The 25961-nt window shown below is 41.1% G+C and overlaps 2 protein-coding genes across 3 annotated transcripts in view; one reads left to right on the top strand and one right to left on the bottom strand.

The window, feature by feature from the left end:
* Window positions 1-740: 740 nt before the first annotated feature.
* Window positions 741-14111, bottom strand: gprc5c (G protein-coupled receptor, class C, group 5, member C). 2 transcript variants are annotated; one of them, XM_079577805.1, is made up of 5 exons: window positions 13888-14111; window positions 5597-6636; window positions 2973-3073; window positions 2363-2503; window positions 741-1095 (listed from the first exon to the last, which is right to left on the bottom strand). In XM_079577805.1, the coding sequence occupies exons 2-5, from the start codon at window positions 6585-6587 to the stop codon at window positions 1063-1065; spliced, it is 1266 nt and encodes a 421-aa protein (XP_079433931.1). In that variant the 5' UTR covers window positions 6588-6636; window positions 13888-14111; the 3' UTR covers window positions 741-1062. The 2 variants fall into 2 exon arrangements, with proteins under 2 accessions (XP_079433931.1, XP_079433932.1); XM_079577806.1 differs by lacking the exon at window positions 2363-2503.
* A 7171-nt stretch (window positions 14112-21282) lies between these two features.
* Window positions 21283-25961, top strand: part of LOC306978553 (cGMP-dependent protein kinase 1-like) — an 85795-nt gene continuing 81116 nt past the window's right edge. The window contains exon 1 of the mRNA XM_079577164.1: window positions 21283-22120. Within this exon, the coding sequence (XP_079433290.1) occupies window positions 21807-22120 (314 nt within the window). The 5' untranslated portion in view covers window positions 21283-21806. The remainder of the gene's footprint in view (window positions 22121-25961) is intronic.

The raw sequence follows: 25961 nt of genomic DNA, 5'->3' as shown, positions 1-25961 counted from the left end.
TCAAATCTAAAAGCTTCTTGAAAAAAGCGTAAAAATAGCAACAAACATGCGGCAACTGCGCAACACAAAAGGTACAATCCGTTTAGGTCTTAGCTTTCAAATGAGGCAATACACTTGCCTATAGGCTGCAATCTCTCAAGTCAAGAACCTTTTAAATTTGAGTAGAGCTGTCTGGAGAAAATGCGCTCGGTTAAGGCGGGGGAATAAGAGGTTTAATACGACAAACGACAAAAGGATTGACTTACAATTGCTCAGTTTTATTTTTTTTGCTTACATTTTCTCAAGTGCAATCATGAAAAGCTTTCATGCCAATACCGGGTCCTAAATCTTAAATACTAAAAACTGATCTAGCGATGTTTGATTGGTAGATAGTGGTCAGTAGTGAACATTGGTGTTGTCTTTAAATACATGCATTCATAAAATATTTACATGGCTTCCATTTTAAGCAGCGGCTCTGTGAAGAATAATGTAAAAAATAATAGCTTAAAAAAACCATAAACCCTTTCAGTCAGATAATCCATAGTCTGTTTGCAAGGGATTTTCTCAACAGCTGTAAAGAAGCCGCACCAGTGATAATCCATGATGATGCAGTGAACTTTATATTGCAGTTTCAAAGGACTTCTTACCCCCAAGAATTTGTATGACAGTGAAGTGGAGTTGGCTATTGACAAAAATCATTCATATTACAATGCAGGAACCAAATTACTGTATGTAATTTGTACTGTAAATCTATGGGGGCATATTCTACTCAAGTATAGTAAAAAAAAACTTTAGGCACGGCAAGAACAACCCCATACAAACAGACAAGGAACGTGAACCGTTAACAGTGTCCAGTAAAATTCTCAGTGCTCATTCATTCTTTGTGTTTCGTCCTCTTCATGCATCTTCAACTTCTTCAAAATGTCCATCCATCGAAAAGTCTTGCTGGTACTTTCAATCCCATGAACAAGTTGTTTTCGCGGGTTTAGTCCAGCTTTCTCTTCACAAGGAGCAGGAGTCCGACACAGTGAAATAAATACATCAGTAAAATGTTATATAGATTTTGTGAAGGGTTGGGGGGGTTTACCACTGGGTCGTCCTGTGCAGACCATTGCCCTGCAGAGAGAGAAATGGATAAATGTTAATTACAGAGTTTCTGTTTTGATGCAAATCAAGACCCCAAACGTCCCAGAAGCAGCAAAATGGCAAGGCTTAGCAAGAAAACCTGGAAAAATTAGTTTTAGAAATAAACAGGCAGTTGCAAAGACACCACAAGCAGCAAGAAACCATCAGAAAGTTGTGGAAGACACCCGTAATGCGTAGTAAATAACTGTAGACAAATACATGGAGGCATGCTGCACTAAAGGTCTGTAGTGAGGAGTTATGCTGTATTGTGTGTTATGGTCTATTGGTCCATAATCTACTGTCAAGACCAGGGGTTCTCATGTGGTGCATGTATCTGTGATAGAGCTGGGTACCATTTACATTTTTTTCGATACTAGCACTTTAACAATACTTCGTTTTCGATACCAATAACAAAACAATACTTTTTTTGATACCCATACTAAATTATTTGTCATACAGCACCATGAACCCATGAACAATGTTAATTTATTCCTGTCCCTTACATTTTTAGCACACCCCCCCCCAAATTTTCCATATTTTTTCATATTTTTTCCCCTGCGTTTTCCCACTTTTCCCCCAATTTTTTTAATCTACATTTTCGCTCATTTTTCTACGTAATTACTCCCACATTTTTTATTTCAACATCTCCCCCACATTTTTTCACTTTTTTTTTTTCCAATTTCCCCCCTTTTTCCCCCAACCTGTGTTCCACTTGTTTTTCTCTATTAAATTTAAATGACCAACAGCATCAAAAGATTTTCTATTTCTTTCCAGTACCTGCTTTCGATACCAGTACCACCTAAACCTTTTTCTTTCCGACAACAGACCTGTATCATTTCACGGTACCCAGCCCTAATCTGTGACCTATGTAGACTTCTCCTGATGAGTTCTGGAAAGTCTATCCTTTACTCAGGATCATCTGCAATTTTGATTGGAGATAATTTAATGTCTGCTTTGATGATGCATTATAGTTGTTTTTTCTAGTTTAGATACACCCAGTTGCAACATGGTTTTCTCAAATTTAGATCTTCTTATTACCAATAGACCCAGTTTAGTCACGATTTGATGTTGATCTAAGATACTTGCAAGGCTTTGATCTTGATTTTTTTTTTAAGCAAACCCTTGATAAGTGACCCCCCTTAGTGTTTAAAGACTTGAGAACCACTGGTCTGTAATACTGCATTAGTTAACGTATGAATGACCAAGCAACCTATGCACGTCCAGAAGTTAGTTGATTAGTTTGTTGTTTCTGACATACACTGGTGCCGTTGGTGTGAGTGTGAGCCGTGCTGATCCCGTTGGCGTCGGCCCGAGTCGAGGGAGTGCTCTGTCCGCTGCTGCCTGCAGAGGGTGCTGTGGCTCGAGGAATAATAGTGTCATAACCAGCCTCAGGGGGGCGCTGTATGGAGTTTAGTAAGAAATTTTGTCAAGTAATCTGAAAACAAATCTTATCATTGCAACAAAGAGCGAATGTGGTGGAGATGTTACTGGGTTACTAATGCTGCATGCTAGTCAACTGGTATTATTTTTGCTGGAAAATACGGCCTCAGATAGTTCCAGCTGTATCAACTCGTACGTAAAGAAAGGCATTTTTCCTAGCCAGAGGTTGGAAATTTACCTGTTATTCTAGGACTTTATTAGTTTATGTACCAAATTCTTGATCAAATACAATAGAAAGAGGAAACCTACTCAGGATGCCCCCCCCTTAAGCTCCACTCCCTTTTGCCTGACACAGTCTCATAATGACAATGATAATGAAAGACTATTCACAATAACATGGCACCATCTCTTCATTGGTTTCCAGACCCAACTGCAAGTTCATGTTACAGTCTATTATATATTTCTCAAAAGTGTCTGGCTGCACTTACATTTGCTGTGGATTTGGTGATAAGGGCCAGTTCAGTCGGCTGGTAAACCGAGGCACGCATCTGTCCCGTGTAGCCACTGTAAGGAGACACTGGTTTGGAGCCTAAAATTCACAGAAAAGGATCAAATTTCCACATTAATTGCTATCCAGTCAATTCTATCAAAAGAGTGTGCAAATATCAGGGCGTGTTTGCTTGTGTCAGACGTCACACAGTGATTTACGATGTACTGTTTTTGTTTTTCCACCGATCAATATCAAATCTAATGTTCATTCACTGAGCCCATTTCACTCAAAATAGACACATTGATCCAACTGTAACTTGAGGTCTGTTTATGAAATATCCCATTGAGAACAGCGCACTTTAGCCAAGCACTGTGGTGAGCTCTTCCCGGAGTAGGTTTGTGGGTGGAAGGTGGGTCTGCTTGGGGGATGGTGGATTAGTATTTTTGTATGTGTCTTCTTTTGTGGACCACTTGACCCATTCTTCAACTAGTGCCTCAAAGCAATGTGTGAGGCGTAAACGGCAACTGCAGAGGTACTTAGCTCGATGATTGGCCTACTGGGAATGATTTGGGTTGATGAGGGGAAAGCACCTGGAGGTAATTAATCCAGACATGGATGCAAAGTCTACACAGAAAAGGCCTCCAGGAATCAAGGCGAGAGGAGGTGAGAGAACCAGTCACTCAGCTACAGTTTGCAAACATCCCATTAAGTAATCCTCTGGCAAACTAACCAAATGCTTGTATCTAAAAGTAATCCAATAAGAATAGAGAATAAGATTTAGCTCTGTATGACATTTTTTTTTATAGTTTACTATTCATTTGAGAGTACATTTTTTCTTGGGAGAGTTGTTTCTTGTTATAGCTGTGTTTTAACTGGGTTATATAAGTATTTATTTTTATTTAGTGTTCAGATTTCACATTTAGAAGCTTGTCTCCAAAGATGTATGATATTGCAGTACTTGCGTGTCTGATCTCTCTGTTGTCTCTCCTCGTTAGCAGCTCAGCGCTAACGAGCACAGAGAGCATCACTCACCGCATGAGTCTGTTTGCACTGTCGCTATGGTGACAGGCGTGGCCACAGTCTCCATAGGAACAGAGGATGTATGTGGTCGCTGTAATATGATTTCACCTTGTTAAATGAAGGATTGATTAAAAATGATTATAATAATAACAGCTGCACGAGTAGGGAATGTCATTAAAGAAAACATATTACTAAATTTACATTACTGTTGTGTTTCTTCTGTAATATAGCAACAAATAAACCCTGAATGTTGGCTAAGTCACAAAACAGGAGCATTAAAAGATAGAAAATAGTATGAACACTTCAGTATATTTCCTTGTGAATTGTACCACTTGTCTAGTCATTAGTATTTGATGTATTTTGTAGAAACAGCGTTGGATTCTGTCAAGTCATCATTACAGCAACCTCGAAAGGATGCAGAGGCGGACAATTTGAGACAGCTAGTAAAGGCTGACGTGGCTTCTGTGTCTAATTTCCTTCGTTGCATAAGGCGCCTTACATAACAGGATTTGAATCAATTCTTGGACGCAAAAAAAAAAAAAAGATATGGTTCCTGCTGTATGTAATTGCAGTGGCTGACGCAAAAGCCAAGGGAAGATGCAATGATGCTGGGATTGAGGCAATGCATGAGTGGAACATGACAAATGTGCTGAAAGTCCAATATTATGCTTCACACTGACTACTTTTGGACATATTAGCCTTTGTATTTTTGTAGTATTAAAATAATGTGTGTGTTTTAGACTACCCTCAACATTTAAGATTTTGTAAAATGCAGTAACACAATACGAGAGCAAAGGGTGCACAACCCGGTTCTGCCATAGAGAGCAGGAAAATGGTTCACTTTGCAAACTAATAACAAAGATGGCAACTTGCAAACATGGAAGAGTGATGGATCAGAGCAATATTGTGAAAGTGTTTAAACTCCAGTGATTAAACGTCAGAGGAGCTTCATGGATTTACTGTAAAGGCTGCTTTTTGAGTGACAGACTAGATGTAAAGGATTACTGAAACATCCACACATTTTACCCCATTCCTTGTCTGTTTTTGTCAAGGATATAATAATATAACATGGTTAACTGTCCTGTTTAACCCCTACTAACCCCCCACATAAACCACATGCATATTCTCCAGTTTGGCTTCACCCAAATCTAAAAGCTTCTTGACTGGAGCAACATATAGGCCAGTGTAACGCCTCATTTGAAAGGTAAAACCTACAAAACTCTAAGCTTCTTCCTTGTTTGTGTTCTCAAGCTTTAGACGTTTTTGTTGGTTTTTGCCACGGGTTTGTTCTTTTGTTGCATTTTTATTATGACAACAAAAACGAGGAAAGAGCTTAGATCAGTTTAATAGGCCATGGCCTATAAATGAGGCGTTACACTGGCCTATAGACTGTCAACTGTCCAGTCAAGAAGCTTGGAGAAAATGCACTCAGTTAAAGGGAGGCAGTTAAAGGGAGTACTGGGCTATGTGTAAACCCATATGCACTCCCCACGTGTTAGTGCTTCACTCTTCTCTGTAGCCTATGGTAACCTTTTCTGACACATGAAGCCATCTAAAGTGCTTAGTTGCCTCACAATAACAACAATTTAAACAGCTACATACCATGGCTGGGTTCATCCATGGAGAAAGCCTTGTTCTCCATAAACATATTCTGGGAGCTCTGTTCCCTCAGGATGGTCTCGTAGCCCACTGCCCTGTTGGGATACAGGTCCTGTCCGAATCCTTGCTCCACCTCCTCCTCATCATCGGTCAGACAGCAAATCTCCGGGATGGTGTGGACGAGCAAAAACACCCACGCGTTCGCCACTAGCGCAATGGCCAAGGTCGGGTCGTCCCAGGTGGGTCCTCCTGTCCTCACATTGCCGAAAACATACATGACGATCCACGCAATCCAGATGAATATTGACAGCAGGCTTGTGATGAGGATGCTAGCGCCTTCCAGCTTCCATTGTCTGTGTTTGCCGCACATTATCACCAAACTCGCCACAAAAGACGCCAAAATCAAGGTCATGACGTAAATCAGGGCCATGACGAAATCTTTGTTTGCGATGTTGCACGGTGTAGCGGTTGCTCGGCCGATTTCAGACCCGTTTAGAGGCGACACAGGGTTGCGCACGATGGTGATGATTAGCCATTCGGTGTTAATGATCACTTCCACTAGCCACAGACCTAACGCGCCTAAGCACAGCACCCAAGATGGCGGCCCCGAATTGCTTCTCGCAAGAAAGTTCAACCTAACCGCCTGCATGAGCAAACACGCAAAACATCCAGCGAAGAGGACCCCGAAAAGGAATCTCCTCGACGCACAAGTCGCGAAATCCTTCCCGACGATGAAGGCGAAAGTTATGCAAAAGAGTCCACATGTCGCGATCAGGAAGAACGCGTGGAGGGCTACGGAGCTGCGTCTGTTCTTGTCCTGGGTGAACGGGATGCTCGCGAGAAGGGAGATGAACAGAACGAAGGAAAAGACGATCCCCGCGGCGGCGAACGCTTCCACGACGACGCCCCAGACCGCGCTGAGGTCACACAGGTTGTAGTAGAGGGAGTCCACGGTGGAGCCACAGCCGCGCGGGACGGTGGAGTTGGCCGACATGGCGAGGATGGCGAGATGGGTGGACGGGTGTAATTTACAGTAGAAAGACCTGGGAAAGGGAGAACAAAGGAAGAGGAGTTAGATTCTGATGTGCGTGTGGGGATTAGACAGGACAATGATAGTCAACAGGACTTGAGGCTAGGGAGGCACCAATCCGATGCTGGTATACTGAAAAAAATATCGGGTATCAGTTACAAATACTGAACTGATACTGAAACGATACCTGTTTTGGCTCACCGCATTAAAAACACAACTTTCGCCGACTAAATATCAGGGAATAGGGGCATTCCGTATGTCATTTTGAAGCTAAGAGCCAGGAGAATTTGCTTGCTGGGTTAGTTTTAACTCCGCAAATGTATTTTTAATCGCTGCGCAAAACACAGCGGTTAGCAACAGCATGCTAAAGCTAGCGGGAGCATGCTAATGCAAGCAGCACCTAATCATGGCTGGGACTCTGAATGAAATACCTTAAGTAGCCTGACAAAATTGGGGAAGGAACGTGTCGAAAATCCAGTGATCCTTCTGAAATGTTTTTCATTATTATATTAATTAATATAATTGATGACTGATCTGTAAGACTTGATTGATCTTACACTGGGGATAGGACCATTCACATTTTACTCAGAGAAAGACACTTTTAAGAATGTCTATAGGTGCACACACGTCACACCAACTAAGTTACTCCATCTTGACGGGATACTTGCTAATGAACTCCAGATAAACTCACACCAACGTTTCATTTAAAATCTCCATTTCAAAACCGCTGAAATGCCTGAAACTTGTTGCGCAGTTGGATGCAAATTAGTGGTATCAGAATTTCTCATGTCTTTACTCTTTTAATGGGGTCCCATTGTACTTTTCAATCGGATATCTTATCAAATTATTGGCCTATTGAAAACTGCTGTAGCATAGACGGATTTACTGTCAATGTGAGATTTACTGTTTGTTAATCTGTGAAAGATAGCATCTATACAAAAGCTGGGTGTCCAATTCAATGTGTTTTACAGTATTATTAGCCTACTGGTTTAGCGAAGTGTCAAGTAACTTACCTTACTCATGCTTTTAATGATTTTCCTATGTATGAAGACGGAAAGCATATCAAGTAACCATGTACTATGTAAATATCGGCAAACTCAAGTGAAGGCATGTTGACCGAGAACTTCACGTCAGTAAATAACTCGGCCGGAAGCGTGTATGGGTCTGTAATATCCAACAATGACAGTTTGTTTGCGTATCGAAGTGCCGCATTTCCTTGTATGTGAGTTGTATCAGATGTAGATGAAAAAACACTGTATAATTGTGTGGAATCGCGACCGTTTTCTGTTGCATTCGCCATTCTTGATTCTCTTCAAAATGTCAGGCGCTTGCATTTCTAGTCACGTGACAGGGAGACACCTATTGGTATCGGTTAATATCGGATATCAGCAGAAACTCAAACCCCCAGTATCGGTATCGGACGCAAAAAAGCTGGTTCGGTGCATCTCTACTTGAGGCCACAATAGAGAATTCATGGCACCAGTTATAACCACACATACTCACTCACTGTCGTACATGTCATGCATCATACTTTGGGAACCACAACTTTACTTCACAAATTTGAATACGCTCTCACTGTAAAGCATGAACGCCAACCGTTGCATCACCGTGCTGCCCAACACAGATTATTTACTCACAATAAACTGGTCACTAAAATGTGTAAAATAACACACATGGTTTCCAGGGCGAACCCAAGGACCCTCAGCTTGAATGGGTGTTTGCAGAGTGTCAAAGTAAAACGCCAATGTCAAACAAACCTCGTCAATGAGATGTTTAAAGTCTGAGGTAATGTGATAAATTCACTCCCGGGACTGATAGGTTTGTCTAAGGGATGGGCTTGGACCATCTTTCCTAATGGTTTAAAATAGCTGTTAGCGAAAAGCAAACACACTTTTCTTGACTACACAGGACAATTTAGGGACAGATAATATGACTGCCTCCCTCAAGTAAAATCCCTATTCATTTTTTTCTATAAACCGCACTGTATAAGATGGAATTATATGAAGAGTTTAAAAGCACAACTAAGCTTAATCAGCAACAAAAGATCAAAAACTGCATTAAGCATTTACATTGTTGAGAGTTATCATGTTCCAGAGATTCTGTTTTAATGATGTTTTGGAGTCACACATCTTAATTTTCAGGAAAAACCCTTTATTTCTTTCAGTGAAGTACTTAAATGGAGTGACTTTCCACCTCTTCCTTTTAAGCACAAACCTAAAGGTGATTTTTGGGAGGGTGAGAGATGTGAATCTGTTCAAGAGGAACTGAAAAACATTAACTTGAGTTTACTCATTACTCAAGGCTCGGGGCATACTTCAACATTGATCAACAAAACTGCATAGTTTGGCTGAACTTAAGGATCCATGCACTGCTTTCATATATTTAGGCTAGATAAGATAAGATAATGTTTCATTGATCTCACAATGGAGTACTTCACATGTTACATTTGACTTGAATAGAGGGATCTTATGTACAATGGGTAATAACTTAAGATTAAAGGGGCAAAAATATAAACAAGAAAGTCTAAAAAAAAAAAAAAAAAAGTAGAATATCAAAGTCAGCATTGGCAATGCAAAGTTTACAGTCCAAGCGCAGGTTGTCAATAAAGTAACGCTGATACAGAGAATATTGCACGTAGTTTTGCATAGTGGTACACATGAGTTACTTCACAGTAGTGTACAGTCTGACAGCAGTGGGGATGAAGGCCCTGCGGTAGCGCTCCTTCTTGCACTGAGGGTGCCTCAGTCTGCCACTGAAAGAGCTGCTCAGCTCCGCTACAGTCCCATACAGTGGGTGGGAGGTGTTGTCCATGATGGAGGTGAGCTTGGCTAACACCCTCCTGTCCCTCACCTCCTCCACAGAGTCCAGGGCAAATTTGAAGTTATATCCATACATTACAAAGAGAGTGGTTTTGTTGAACACTTTTGTGGCTTTACTGCATTATCCATTCACTCCTTACTCTGTGGTAATAAACCAGACATGAGGCTCCCAATCTTATTAAATAGCCCTCGAATCACTCAGTCACCAAGTGTGCGAAATGCCTTGCCCAAAGACACTACAACAGGATCCAGGATTGGACCCACAACCCACTCTACCATTTGAGCCACTGTTGCCCCAAAACAATGTATTTAACGCGAACTTCAGAAAAGTACAACAATTTCTTTGCCTGTCAGGTTAAAAAAAGGGTTTTAGTCACACTGAAGATCTTGAAAACTGATAGCGATGGCGGTGATACTATGACGACAAGATGCTAAACGATGTGTATCAAAGGCCTGGGCCAAAACTTGCCACTGATAAAACAATGTCTAAGAATGACTGTATAATTATTAATGGCCTTGTGTCAGCCTATTAATTTCTGTGTGCTTTATTACTCATACTTACTGTGCAGGGAGTGGACCTATTACATGAAATCTATAAGGAAACTACTTGATCTCACGGAAAGAAAATGTTATCTTGATGTAGATAGTTTTGTGGTTGTTCTAGGAGCGTAATGCGTGGTTCTGAAGAGGGTTTGGTGACAGTGAAACTAGGAAGTGCAGACTGTACTAAACTCTGAGAACAGTCATTTGTCTTGTTAGGATTTCTAAGACTATAATAAATACTCCAACAGACAGATTTGCACATAAAAAGTTTTGATTTTCATCACTTCTCAGTCCTGGTAGCTACTCTAACCAGAAACCCACACTTACATCTTTTCCTTCCTCCAACTCGACAGCCCCAATACACACTAATGGAAAACATCACCCTCGCTTCTCTCAGTTTTCTACAAAATCACTTTTGGCTCACATTTCTGTCTACAGCTTTCGGTTTGTTGATGAACATTTTGCAAAAGGTTGTTGCTTGGCTTATCACAATCAGGAGAAGCTAACAGGCTAACGGGCAAAGCTAACTGTGGGCTATTATCACTTTAGCAGTATTGACAGCCAGGTTTGAGTGGAAAAAAACATCTCCATTGTATAATTGGGTCGTGGCCCAATGTACAATATCCCTCGGTCCCTTTGTCTTTTCTGTCAGCGCAGTATTTACTCTAACGGACAATTAATGAGTAAAAAGAAAAAACCGCAACATGCCACGGCAGCTGCAGTGGCGCTTGTGGCCTCTAGGGGCAAAAGTTACTTGGTTCAGCTTAAAATCATCCACATAAAATAGTCACTAGTTGTGCTCCTGACTTCTTTGATGAACTAGGAATCATAATGATAATGGCTTTCTCTAACTATTGCATTTTACAAGCCCGTGTTGCCAAGTTTTTTAAAGTGGAGTGTTGGATGGTGGTAAACTCTGCACCATCGGTCCCTCCGTCCACCACCAATCACTGACACACACTACATTCATAGAAAAGGTAGGTGAAGTGTCTTGCTCATGGACACCAGGGATTCCAACCGCCAACGTCTGCCTCCACGGAAAACAAATGAGTAAAATACATGCTTCTTGGTCTCCTGTTGTGATTAACAGTGATGAAATATCTATGAAAAGTCTAGTTCCATTATTACAGCAGCAGCAGTTACAACACTGTAACAAAGAAGCAGCAACAATGCATCATAACAATGACACTTATTATTAATCTCTTCCATGACCTCACCGTGCATACAGCAGCTTCAGGCAGTAAAGGAGACTGTATGCAACTGTTTCTATGTAAATAAACTTGACGTTGACATAATATGCTTAAAAAAGGGCCTTCATGCTTTACAGTTTGAAGTGTCCCGTATGTCCGCAGCAGAAATATACATTGTTGGGAGCAAATAAGTAACCACTTAAAAGTAATATTTGGAGCAGCAGTATGAGTAAATTTGATTGTATGTCTTCACGTCAATAGATATGCAATAGGGATGTTCATGATTAATCAGTTAATCGATTAATCGTCATCATGGGCTGAGATATATAAGTATGTTAACAATGAATGGTTATGCTGTATGTTAGGTGCAAATAAGCAAAAAGTGTGGCATCTGCTGAAGTTTACAAACCTATTATCTGGTTTTATTATTACTGGAGGGAAAAAAAATCATGTTTACAATCTCGTTGATATAAAATGTCCTGCTCGACACTAAGTTAATTAACCTCTTACCCTGCCTGAACCAAGCGCATTTTCTTTACCCAAATCTAAAAGCTTCTGGACTGGAGAGCAACAGGGTAATGCGTCATTTGAAAGCTAAGACCACAAAGGTGATTGTAACTTTTTAATGTTGTTGTCGCTGCATATTTGTCACGTTGTTGTCTCTTTTTTTGTGGCTTTTTTAAATTGCATTTTTGTCTTTTTTTTTCATCAGTTTTTTGTTGCGTCTTTGTTCATTTTTGTCGTGTTTTTGTCTCTTCTTTTGGCCTTTTTGCCGTGTTTTTGCCACGTTTTGTGTCATTTTTTGGTCATGTTTTTTGTCACTTTTTTGTCTAGTTTTCACCACATTTTTGACATGCACTTTCTTTACCCAAATCTAAAAGCTTCTAGACTGGAGAGGGTAACAGGGTAATGCGTCATTTGAAAGTTAAGACCACAAAGTGATTGTACCTTTTTAATCTTGTTGTCACTGCATATTTGTCAAATTTTTAATCTTTTGTGGCTTTTATATTGCAGTTTTTGTCTTTTTTGTCATGTTTTTCTTGTTTTTTGATGCTTTATTAATTAGTTTTTGCATTTTTGTCTCTTCTTTGTGGCTTTTTTGCCGTGATTTTGTCATCTTTTGTCATGTCTTTTATCACTTTTTTGTCTAGTTTTCACCACGTTCTTTGCTTTTTTGTTGTTTTGCTTTCATCCTCGTTTTCGGCGCTATTTTGACGCTTTTTCCAAGAAGCTTTTACATTTCATCGACGACTGAAATTGAGCAGAATATGCATCCCTAATTATATGCACACACTGTCTTCTTTTGCAATAACAATACAGCACTAAAACACTGAACACTCTTTCCGAGCTGAATAGTCTGAGGTCTCCTTGAAGCACCTGTATCAATAACACGGCTCTGACAGTCAATGAGACGGTATCGATCGAGTCAGTTCACTGCAATCTAGTACGACAGCCATGTTTATTCACAAGTTTAACTGTTTGAAAGCCTTGGCAACTTTCTTATGTCCCATTGATTTGAAGTAACACCATTGTACACAGTCAATATTTGTCCAGTCAATGATTAACTGTTGAGGAAAAGTCCAACAGGAGACTGCATTCACTGCTCGCCTTTTGGGTTTTGCATATGGACCTGTACTGGGACAGACATAGATTTTTATCACAAGCCCTGAGGTAAAATGCATCAATAGCCCTTTATTAATCATTGTAAATACAGGTTTATAGCTTGTCATTTATGAGGCTGTAAGGTGGATATTATTCTGCATAGTATAGACCTCTTTAAAAGCAACACCACATCTATCAGGAAAAACACCTGCCTTTTGCTGTATTGTGGTCAAGTTTTATGGCCGGCAGCCAAACGCACACCTGTTCCTTCAATGGACCCTGTTTGATGGATGCTGACAACTGCAGACAAGCAGACACAAGAGCAGCACTTTTGGAGATGCTCTGAGCCAGTTGTCTTTAGCCGTCACTATATGATAATCAGGCGGGGCTCGAAGACAGTTTTTGTACATTTTCTCGTAACTTAACACTTGCTTTCCAGTACCAGCCATATAGGTTTTCCAGGTAATCTGCTAGTCACGCTGATCATGTTGATGATACCGATTTGTGGTCCAAAAGTTAAGGTTTGATTTTCTACTGGTGTAACTTCGCACAGGTGCTGAACAACATGACATCTTTATCTCATTATAAGATGATGCACAAAGTTGAGTAAATGTGTGTCATCTAGATCATTAGTTCTAAAGCCTTTTCACACCATGTGCCACCTCAAAACTTATTCGACCTTCTGAATATCACCAAACCACGACTAAACTGTGTCTAAAATAAACATATATTGTATTAAATGATGCAAACTCTGTGTGAATCTTGTCCAAATCAGGAGCAGATTTAAATGCCTTTCTATAGCATACAATTGAGATGAACTGATCTCTATTAAAAATAAGTATAAAATGTACAGATGACTCAGAGTATCACCCGAAGAGCCCAAGTTGTACTCGTACCACAGTTTAAGAATCACTGACTTTTTTTTTTTTTTACTCCACAGCGCGTAAATAGAAGATTTTAGGATACACATCGGTTTTAGCCTAAAATAATAGGCTTACGAATCACACAATCTTCTATTTCAACGAGGCTCTAAAAAAAGTATATTAAGCAAAGGATCAGCCAAAAACAAAGATGAAAAGTCATGCGTAACGGGCTGCGTGCTGCTCTTACCTCGAGGCTGTGTGTTGTTTCCCGATGAATTCACCTGCTCGAATTAAAACTCCACCATCCGAGCGAAAGATAAGTTTCAATATCTTTAAACTTGGACTGTTTGTAAAGTAGGTTCAGGGGGATTTACAACGTGATCCTCTGATCTCAACACGAAGCTCCTGCTGCGTCTCGTTTGAGTGCGCTCTTCTGTGTGGGAGCTGCGTGTGTTTTCTCTTCATGGGAGTTGAGACTGAACCTTCGTCTAAATCTGAACCCATCCAGGGGCGTAGCTGAAGGAGGAGTGCGCACTGGGCCGTGAAGGTACTGTTCCTTTGTCAACAGCGCCCTCAGCTGCTCACTGTTAGTATAACCACCTTATAATGTTGGTGTAACACCAGCTTTCAATGCATTCTTATGTGGTATCTTTTATTTAGTGAGTTAGTGTAGGTGCAAGTGTGTCTAAACCAGAAGAATAAGCCTCACTAAACTTTCAGGTATAGTCTCCAATTGCACATGACCCTGAATACAAACTGAAAAAGCACACGCAGTGTTGGGTAGTAACTGATTACATTTAGGATACTCATTTTCAGTAACTGTCATCCGGTACACTTACTCTTTCATTTGAGAGTATTTATAAAACAGTAACTTTCCTAAAATCATAAAAGAAAATATCAAAACGACCAGGGAACGTTTAGTTTAGTTATGTTTTAATAATCAATATGTCTCCTCTTAATATACAAATAAAGCTATAAAACTCCTGATGCAATGGTTTTCACAAACAGTGCACGTGTGCTTCATGTTCTCTGCTGCACTCCAGTTGGCTTTTCAAGGTGTGTTTTTTTAGTTCTTAAATAGTACGTTCATAACAGTTCAAAACACTACATGATTTAATCATTATGCCACATTAGTAGTTTAATTGCACCAACATGGAATGCAATGTGTTTGATAAGAAGAAAAGAAAGAAAAACAAGCGTAAATTGAACAGAGCACAATGAAGTTATTTGAGGCCTGGAGCCCAAAATGTTAAAAAGAAGGTTTCAGACTAATGTACTTTCTTTAATACACAAACAGCTCTATCGTTTTATTGCTCTATTTATGCCACTGATGAAGACATGACACAAAGAACTACATCACAGGCTTCACATTTCCAGTTTTCAGACTGTGACTTTGCAGTTGATACAGATTCTCAGCCCACTCACATCGCGGGCCGTGTCACAAAGATGGATACAGTCACTGCACAGCTGGGAACTCATTGTGTGTCATGGAACTCCATCCATCCATCTTCTTCCACTTGTGCGTTGCCGAGTCATGGAGGCTGCAGCTGGTGCTGCCCAAATCACATTGCACCAGCCCCTTATGGCTCCTCCTGCAGGTGGTGTGTCCACAGAAGGACGGCCTCACGATCTCTTCTAAGGGGCTTCTGAACCGCTCTTTGTCTGACCCGTCACCTGGACCTGTTTGCCCTTGGAGACCCTACCAGGGGCACGAAGCTCTGCTCAAACCCTCCATGTTCAGGTGGTGGTTCCAGTAGGAACTTTGAATAACTCCCTATGTACCTTAGGATTTGGCAAGTCTTCACAAACTTGCCTATGTTAACTGTCAAAAGTGAATTACTTTTTTTTGTGATCAATTGTTTTTTGATTTTTCATTAAAAACGAAATAGGGATGAGAGTCTGTTTCAAATTCAGCATGTACTCACAAATACACAGAAGGGTACAGCAGTTGTTTTATCTGACATGTAGATGGAATTGGGTGCAATAGCAAAACAAATCCAACAGATGGTGCCATATGTCAACACCAACAAAAAAGAAATAACAGTTTTATCATTTCGTCTCAGTGGAAGGAAAGTAGAATGTTTGTGGGCTTTTATCTAATAGCCTAAGTCTATTTTTATATAATAACTTTATTTATGGATACAGCAATTATTATTATTATAAATTAAGCTAAATATTGTCTAAACTGGGTGTAAATCACGGCCAAACCAGAAAAATGAAATGAATACACAAAACTGAATTGAAGGCACTTAAGACATTCTAAATGAGATGATCTGTAATAAAAATGAGTTCTAAATTGTAGATGACCTCTGAGAACAGTTTGGAACCACTGCTCTAGTTGTTATAGAGAGAGGTCATAATGTTATGGCTGAATTGAATGCTACCATATTCTCCATCTCATTACAGAGACATGTTTTTGTGGTCATGTGTCGTGTCTTTGGTTTCCCAGCTCTTGCATCATTTTTTTCTCTGACTCAAATGTGACGAAAGGTGATGTTTATCCACCTTGTAACATATTGGCACCGTATAGAATTAGGACTGCAGAAATAGCTCGCTTTATGTGACTCTCGACCTGGCTACAGTTTGCCTTAAGAGCTGCCTGAAGCTGTTTTGATTCAGGCTCCAAAAAGGTGGATTGAAAAATGAGGGGCGAGGACGAAAGAGGCTATTTTATTTTGGGAAATATAGTGGTGCAACAAAGCACACAGTGTCAAAACAAAGCAATGTCTAATTATAGTGACCTGCTGTCCATTCAAATTACAACAGGGCTACGCTACTTTTACTTCAATCAACACTGCTGCAGCTACTTCACTATCACTACTTCTATTAGCACGTGTTGGAAAATAACTTGTCTCAACTTTTTGTGGCTTAAAAAATGGTGAATTCAGAGTTTGTGCACTAATAATCCATACTTTTGCTGCAAGATTGTTCAGTATACACTTCCTCTATTACTACTGCTATACTACACACAATGCCAGACCTCGGGAGGGTAAATATCAAAGCAAAGGGTTGAAACAAAAGCCATGACATGACGATGACTTTGCTAAACAGTTCCGGATGGCCCACGTCAAAGTAAGGGCAGAATGGTAAGCTTTGACTCACAAATCTTGATACATTACAAAAGCAGAGGTGTAAACAGGGCTGGCCCTGGCTAATTTGGCGCCCTATAGGCAAGGGTACCCCACAAATACAGAGGACAGTTATTTCTGCATGTTTTTTGATCCAAATAGCATGCTATAGTATTTTTTTTTCTATCCCCAATCCTTTTCGACACTTATATGGAAAAGGCCATCCATCCATTTTCTTCTGCTTTTTCCGGGCCCCGGTCGTGGGGGCAGCAGCAGAGATGCCCAGACTTCCCGATCCACACACACCTCCTCCAGCTGTTCTGGGGGGACCCCGAGGCGACACCAGGCCAGCTCGGAGACATAGTCCCACCACCGTGTCCTGGCCCTTCCACGAGGCCTTGTCCCAATAGGACATGCCTGGAACATCTCCCGAGGGAGGCGACCAGGAGGAATCCGAAACAGATGCCCGAGCCACCTCAGCTGGCTCCTTTCGACGTGAAGGAGCAGCGACTCTACTCCGAGCTCCTCCCGGGTAACTGAGCTCCTCACCCGATCTCAAAGGGTGCGCCCAGCCACCCTGCGAAGGAAACTAATTTCGGCCGCTTGTATCCGCGATCTCATCCTTTCGGTCAGTGGGAAAAGGCTAGTTTTATTTAATTTTATTATTATTGTTCAATTATGTGCATCTATTCACTAAAAAAAATCACAGCATGTGTATCATGAAACAGTTCTATATATGTATAGAAGAACCAGAGAGCGCTCGTTTTCAACACAAAAGACCAAAAGTCTCTATCACTTTCTGTTCCAAAGTTAAGTCCGAAAGTCTGCGGGAGTATGAGGTTCAAACATTAAAGTGCAATTCGGTGCCCTAGACGGCCGCCAGGGTCGCCTATGCCTGTGTGTAAAAGTTCGCTGTGTGCAAGTTTTTGTCCAAATGATATTCAGCCACACCCAGGCACATACAGGAATTTGTAAATTCGCTCAAGGCCAGTTTATTTGTATTCCACAGTTTATACAAACAGTAATTCCAGATGCTTTAAGAAAATGTTAAACTATAGACACATATGACACAAACTCATGTAGGCCAAACATAGACACATGGTAAGACAAATTCCCCCAAAAAGTGAATTTACTGTTCGAATTTTTTTTTGAGAAGCTGAAATATTTACTCAAGTAAGAGTTACTTTTAAATAATTTTACTCAAGTGGAACTTAAAACCAAAATAATAACTCAAGTAAATGTAAATGAGTACAGTGAGTACCAGGGCAGTTTTTGAATAATAGTGTTTTAGTTGAATATAGCATCCTGAAATTACATTAAACAAACCATTCTTAGGATAATACGGTATACAATAAAGTGATTAATTAAAGTTGGAATCTTTTCGACACAGTGGAATAAGCAACCAAATGTTATTCAGGTTTAGAGTACTGGAACTTCAAAGCAATATCAGTGACGTAGAAATAAAGAGTACGGTTTTGTTACGCCAAGAGAGTAATCAAATTTGATTAGATGAATAGAATTAGAAATGTGGTAATTTAGGGAGCTTTATCTCTATCTACTTGGAAAAGATACTGTAAACTCCGGAGATACAGTTTGGACACCCCTCCTAAACCCAACCATTTAAAAACTATTATCTTCACATGCAGAATTAGGAATGGAAATCTAGGAAGATGATGATATAAATGCACAGTAATGAGATGTTTGGGCCGATTGTAGCCGCCTGTTTTCTAAGATCCCTCCTCCCAAACCCCCGTCTGATAATTGCGCTCATTAAACTAATGAAGATTGGACCAGAGCAGACCCACTTCCTCTGGGTCTGCCGCATCGGGGCACACCATCTCCTCGTCCTGTCTCCTGCATCCTATTTCCTAAGTCCTCCTAAGGTCACTGTAAGGATGCCCAAATCATGAGTGTAAAAAATCCCAAGAGAAACGCAGTAAACAGGGCTTTTCCTATCAAAATGTTAAAGACCAATCACTTTTTACTATATAGTTTTTTTGAACATGTGATCGTCTCAGTTCGTGCGTTGTTGTTTTGTATTGTGTGCTGCTTGTCGCCCTCTGGTAATGATGATGAATCACTATCACAAAAATTCGACACCACGGCACTAGCGGGGCCTGAAATTTACAAAAACCAAAGCCTAAAAGTTAACTCTGGCACCAAGCCCTGCTCATGAATTCAGAATAATAAACAGTTCTCTTTCATACACCGTCTGAAGATCCAAAGTTGAGGGGGAAATATGGCTTGTTTGCACAGTGTGCCAAGTAAAATGTTGAAGTGGGGAAGTCGTGATGTTGGAATCGTGTTACTCTGGAAACCTCTCTGTTATATCTGCCTGTGGGTGTACCCCAATACAAGGAGTGGTTATACTTTCAACAGGTAGTGTCTAATGAGGAGACTGTTTCTAATACTGTATATATATATGTTTATGGCAAGGAAGGAAGAAAGAGAATTAGGAAGGAAGGAAACAAGAGAAAAAAGGAAGATATTGAGAAAAGGAGAAACAGGGATGAATGAAAGGGAGTAAGAAAACAAGAAAACAAGACAGAAAAAGTAATGAAAGATGCAATCATAGACGTGGAAGAAGGAAATAAAAGATGTAGGATAAAGTAAGACAGAAGAAGAAGCAGGGAAAGAACCAGGAAGGAAGAAGAAAGGAAAGAAACGAGGAATGAAGAAATATATCTAGGAAGGAAGTGGGGGAATGGATGGAAGGAAGGAAGGAAAGAAAGAAATTAAAAACATGGACGTCATAATAATACGTATAGGCTATAAGACATGGATGCATTGGAGGAGGCATGGGAAAAGAAAAGCTAAACAACTTTATTGAATCTGGGATTAAAAAAATAAATAAATCTCCACGCGAGACACATTGCGCAGAAATATTGAAACAGCAGAAGACAGAAGGGCGCACAGAGCTCATCCCACGATCTTCCCACGGCTCCTAATTCCTCCGCTCCTGCCTTTTCCTTCCCTTCTTCTCCGGCGCGAAAAGCAGCTCCAACCACACTGCGCACACGTGAGAGTCTCGGTTTTTTTATTTATTTTTTTTAACGCTCATTTCGCTCCCGCACACGCGCTCCTCTCCTCCTCTCCCTCCGGTACGCACGCGGGGAAGACTGCCAGAGCTGCTCAACAATCGGTACCGTGTTTTGTTTTTTTCTTCCATCCTTTTTTTGTTTTTTTTTGGTAAGCAGGGAGGGGGGGAGACTCGTGCGCCATGTGATTCGTCTTTTCGTGCCGCGCTTTCTGACACTTTCCCCCCTCCTCATCCTTCCATCACTTTCCCGTCGCTGCGTGGGCAACAAGCGGACTTGGGGAATTCTCACTTTAAAGCCACGAACGCGTCGGTTTTTTTTTTTTTTACGTGCCATTTCGCGCCCTTCTTCCCAGGAAAAGATTGTGTTGCACATTTGGGAGAATGCACTTTTTTCCCCTTGATGACATGGATGTTTTTGCCGCGCGTGCAGGCTGCTGAAGGTCACGCGAACTTTCCGTGCAACTTTTTTGGGGGACTCACTTCCGTGCTAAGTCTTCCCAATTCGGTTGTTTTTCTAGTGGAGCTTGAAAAAGTTGTAGCTTAGAGGAACGCACGTTTTGCTTGATGTCGACGCTACGATTTCGTCATGTTTTAAGCCGTATTTGCACTTTCCTGTTTACTTTTATGTCTGCTGGCAACCGGGATATCGTAGACGGCAGCGTCTCCGCATCCTCTGCTCATCCGCGGGCACCACAAAGCTAATTGGCCACCGCTTTGGAGCCACAGAAGTCGATGTGCTTTTGGGGTGACAGCAGGTGACTATATAATGAGGAGAATATAAGCAGCAGCTCATACGGAAGACGCGTGCATTTCTTTCTTTTCTTCATTACGCACGCGTGATGAGAAGGCACAGGGTCGGATAAGCGAAAGTTCAGAGATTTACGCTGGTTTCGTCGAGAGTCTTGATCGCGTAAACTAATATTGAGCGGCTGAAGATGTGATGAAATTAATTAAGAACCGGCAAAGCTGCTGCAAGTTCTGGTGAGGATTCTGATTTCAAAGAGTCACAGGGATTTTGTGGACCAAGCAAAAAAAAGAGGACAGTCTAACAAGTTGCTGCAAAAAACAGCTGCTTCAGATCTACAAAAGGATCTGATGCTTGGACTTGGATAGCCCCGGTATTGATCAGGATGTAATTTAAAACCCTCAGCAGTAAGCAGAACTAGGCTGTCTGAGTATTGGTGTTGAAAGTTGAAGTAGTTTTTTTTTTTTTTTAATGATATCGTTGGTCAAATATTTGTTTTTAAAAGAGTGAAGGGAAAATTCAAGTTCACTGATCTGGTTAAGCGTCTTATTATTTATGTATTGAAAACTCACAAGGTCCTTCTTTTTGGTTTTCATTCTTTTCAATGTTAAGGTTTTTTCTTTTTTTTTTTTTCCAGTCGTATCATTTTGCACAAGCTTAAGACTGGCCTTCAATGAATCCATGAGAACTGCGCTGTGCATTTTTGACTTTTAAAACATCCAGAGACTGCAAAATGGTAGCGTAATATGAGGACACCTTTTTGGACTTCCTGTGAGTTTTTGGCTTGAAATTTGGAATATTGTCTACCTTCCTCCCTTTTTTGTGGACTTTATTTGAAAGGAAAGTGTTGTGTGAAAGGGGTAGAAGTGCTGAAGCCTTCATTGACCCCCCGGCTAATGTTCCACTCTCTAAACCTCTTTGATAACACGCTGCGTTTAATATAAAGTATATATTTTGGGAACCCATTTTCAGGTACATTCCACAGGTTTGGCAAAGCAGCACAGTCGTGAACTATTGCTAAATGGGAGCGTGATGAAGATACTGTACGTGAAAACCAAATCAAAAAGTAGAGACAGTCAGTTCTGATAAATATAGCTAACACTTTGTCCAAATGCTTTCATGCGAATGAGTACTTAGCGGTTTTGATGACACAATCCCGAGCTTCATTGCCTGAACTTATATTGCCCAAAGCAGACATATTTTTGAATTTTTGACCTTTTTGATAGATAGATAGATAGATAGATAGATAGATAGATAGATAGATAGATAGATAGATTGGACACTTATGTAATCAAACTTGATATCCAAACACCATGGGGACACTTCGAGACCTCCAGTACGCCCTGCAGGAGAAGATCGAAGAGCTGCGGCAACGGGACGCCCTGATCGACGAGCTGGAGCTGGAGCTGGACCAAAAGGACGAGCTGATCCAGAGGCTTCAGAACGAGCTGGACAAGTACCGCTCCGTGCTCCGCCCCGCCACGGTCCAGCAGGTCCAGCAGCAGACCCTCCTGCCGGGGCCCGACCAGCACCGCAGCAAGCGCCAGGCCATCTCCGCCGAGCCCACCGCCTGCGACTTCAGCGAGCTCTGCCACACCACGCTGCCCTTCTACCCCAAGAGCCCAGAGTGAGTGTGTTTTTTTTTTTTAATATTTGCTTTCAAAAGTTGTTGCAGATCGTTGTGGAATTGCGGGGTCGTCTACCAGGGTTTGGGTCGCTCCAGAGTATAAGTCGCACCAGCCTTAACAACTACCTGGGCACGGAGGCTCAGTTGACAAGCCTCTCCCGGCATCACGTTGTCCAAGCACCCATTTACCCATTCCTCTAGCTTTTAGCCCGCGATTAGCTTTTTTTGTTTTCTTCATTGCAGTAAGAGTAACCTCCGCTTTTCGCCAGTCCTTCACAAGTTTCTCACTCACCCCAAACTTTCTTTCTGCTGCTCAATAACTGTTTTTGAACTCTTCAGTGGCACAGGATTAGCAGATACAAGCCTAGAGCGCCCTCTCGTGGCTGTCTGCGTCCAAGTAACAAACATGTGAAGTTTTATATTTTGCTATATAAGTCGCACCTGAGTATAAGTCGCACCCCCAGCCAAACTATGAAAGAAAGTGTGACTTATCGTCCGGAAAATACGGTCTTTGTTATGATCTTGATTTGATTTGGCCTTTTATCTGGCCAGGCAGTGTATATACAGAAGGTCCTTTGCAGTTTAATCCTTAATTTAAGCAAACTAATGAATGACATGCTTGGTTTAGTGTTTCACCCTGGTCTTACATTTTTCGTCTAAATTAAAACATGGGTAAGACCTTGTCGAGAGAGAAACCATTCCGTCTGGAAGACAAGGAAATTTACTACTCTATTAACAGAGCTCGAGACTGTGACTTATCTTGGTACATGACATGTGCATTATTTTTATATTCATGGGAGAGAATAGCCTAAAATAACAATGCAGGGGGGTATGGAAGACACATTGAAATAGCAAACAGCATAGAAAGGGAATGCAGTGTTGAAGTCTTGGCATTGAACCTTGTTTTTCAGGTGCTTTGTTTGCATTTCTAACGTGATACGCTTTAATTATGTCTTGGTGCGCCAACCATGTGACCACGCCAAAATATGACCCTGGAACCTTATTGCTTTTTCAATGTAAATTTTGTGCATTACTGATATACAAAATGCACTCGATCATTTCAGGTTCTACACTATAAATCCACCCAGCAGCATTGGGGTTTTATTGCATTTCCTAATTTTCTTTCTATGAGCATTGTGAGTTTTCCCATCTGTCACGCTGCCTCATCCCCTGGGCTTGTTGCCTGTGGCCAACATCCAACAACCCAAGAACATTTGACATCTCTCCAAATCTGTTTATTTCTGTTGTAAAACCATTTTCAGCTTCTTTAGGATTTGTGTCCTCAAAGTGAAGCCTGAAGGCACAAAGTAAATAAACCACAAACTTTAGCAGTTTTTTTTTTGCTCAAGCTGCAGGGATCCATAATCTAACACAGGCCTTTAAGGAATAATAAATATAGATTTGACAATTACTTATTGTTAATAGTAAAAATGCCATTTTTTATAGCATGAAGCCAAATCATTATGTCCACCTGCAGACCCATGTGTCTCTCACAAACTATACATCAGAGCTTTTTTATTTCAGCAATTTTTACTCCTTTATTGTACAGGTGTTTAATGGCAGATAGTAGACACCCCACAAGAGCTACAGCTTAGGAGAAGCTTTAATCGAGCTGTCTCAAGTATCTTCGAGCCACTGTGGCTCAGTGGCTGGTGCTCTCGCCTCACAGAAGGAAAATCCTGGGGTTACTGTAATTCCCAAACTGTGTGGGGCATTTCTGCATGAGTTTGCATGTCGTTCCAATTGTGAAATAGGCTCATCCCACTGCCAGAGCTCAAGATCTGAAGGTCGATCCGTCCCTGGGCGCTGTGTTCTCCCAACGCTTCTGTGACATGTTTTGCAAGTGCCAAATGTATTGGGACACTAACGTATAACTCGACTTTTATTGCCTTTATTTAATCAGGAAAGTCCCACTGAGATTTGGAATCTTATTAGAGCAGTCAAGCAGTGTTTTTAGTTGGGGACTTAAGCAGATGTGCTTCATAAAGAAAGATCCAATCCAACTGAACCCTGACTGACTTTTTTGGTCCGAAAAAAATTGCTTTAACCACTGTGCCACTTGATCAAATGCTGTCATTAGGTCGAACCATTCCCATATTTACTGCTTCTGCTGACAAGCTCCTAAGTATCACTAACAAGCGCCATTGTGAAAAATACATTTTTGCTTCCTCTTCTCTTGTCAGAGGTCGTAATGTTTTGCCTGATTAGCCTTTTTTCTTTCCTTTTAACCTTTAACTAGCTAAGCCATCGCAGTTACTTCAGGACAATCTCCTCTCAAACCATTGCATCATGATCTATTTCCTGCGGCTCGGTGTATTATAACATGCCTTTGTCTTTGTCTCCAATGGCACCGAACCACCAGTGTTTTTAATCCCAGTCCGCCCCCTCGTTCACACACACAGCTGACAGCGTCTCATTTAGCGTCCTACGGATTAGCGCCGCCGCCACACTGTCGAAGTTTCACAGTCAGAGCCGTAGAGAGCGTTATTTTTAAAGCTAAATAAAAGTTTGAGTGGGCGGGGGGTCTCTCTCTTGATGTCTGTGTCGTAAGCGATTTCAGATGAGTTAATGATCGGCCTGGCCCCCACGACCTGCTGCGCTTTTATTTTGAAAGTGTCTGTCATCTGTGGCATGTCTCTGACTCATGACACTCATTTTGAAAGCAACAACGTGATTATTATTAAGGGCTTGCAATTGAGTTTTAATGAAAGTTTGAAATGTTTGACACTTCAGCTTGTGGGTGGCCTTTTATAAATGTAGTTTTCTATAAAGCCATGACAACAGCTAAGCGCTTGAAGCAGAGTCGACTGCATTAGAGACGGCAGCAATAAGAGAGATATTACTGAATAATTATTATGCATTAGTTTTATGTGGCACTTTTCCAGACACTCAAAGTCTCTTTAGGGTTTTGTTCGGTGATGGAATTAAAAATGTAAACACTCAAAGAAAGTATTTAATAAGTAATTTAAATATCTGGGACATATGTAGTTTTGTTTTATTTAACCAGGAAAGTCCTACTGAGATTAAGAATCTCTTTTTCAGGGGAGCCCCCAAAACATTTTGTAGCCACAGCTGCCCTGGGAAAACCTTAAAGGGACTATACAGAGTTAAAAAATGTTTAAATGAAGTATTTTCATCCCCCTACATGTTCAAGCCAAGTCCTAATGTGTAGAATGAGCCCAGACCTATTTACCACAACTGCCTCTATAATCCTGCACTGTCACTCACTCAAAAGTTGTTACTTCGGTCTGAAGTGCCGTCATGCACGAGCTCAATATAGTTGGTGCTGTTACACATATGACCTGAGGTGGCAGTAGTGAGCATAAAATGACCAACTTGCATCTAGCCCCTTCAGGGAAGCGAGGTTGCTAATCTTTCTGTGCCATTGGCCCCTCCAACCTCCACCAACCACTAACACATGATCGTCCATCCATGTACCAAGTCCAAGGCAGTATGGCCTCAGTGCTTATGTCTAATATTCATGCCACATGTTGCATTAAGGTTTGCAAATAATATTTTGAGGTTTTTGCAAGCAAACAGGCATAAGCGAAATGAATAAATAAAACATCATAAAAAACGTTTCGTGAACAATACGTTCATATAAAAGGAGTGTATCAGGTGCTAATCTAGGATTGGGTAATGGAGGCAGCAGTCTCAGCAGAGGTGCCTACTTCCCTTTCCAAGAGCACTCCTCCACCTCTTCTGGGGAAATCCCAAGGTGATCCCAGGACAGATGTGAGACATAATGCGTATTTATGTGAGAGTCTGTGAGAGCCCAGCAGAGCCCTACGTTCCAGGTCACATTACAAACAGTGGGGTGATCGTGCTTTGGCTGCGGCAG

The sequence above is a fragment of the Gobius niger genome (assembly GCF_951799975.1).
Source record: "Gobius niger genome assembly, chromosome: 19".
NCBI lineage: Eukaryota > Metazoa > Chordata > Actinopteri > Gobiiformes > Gobiidae > Gobius > Gobius niger.
Note: the sequence above shows the minus strand (reverse complement) of the source record. Positions and strands in the feature narration are given on the sequence as shown.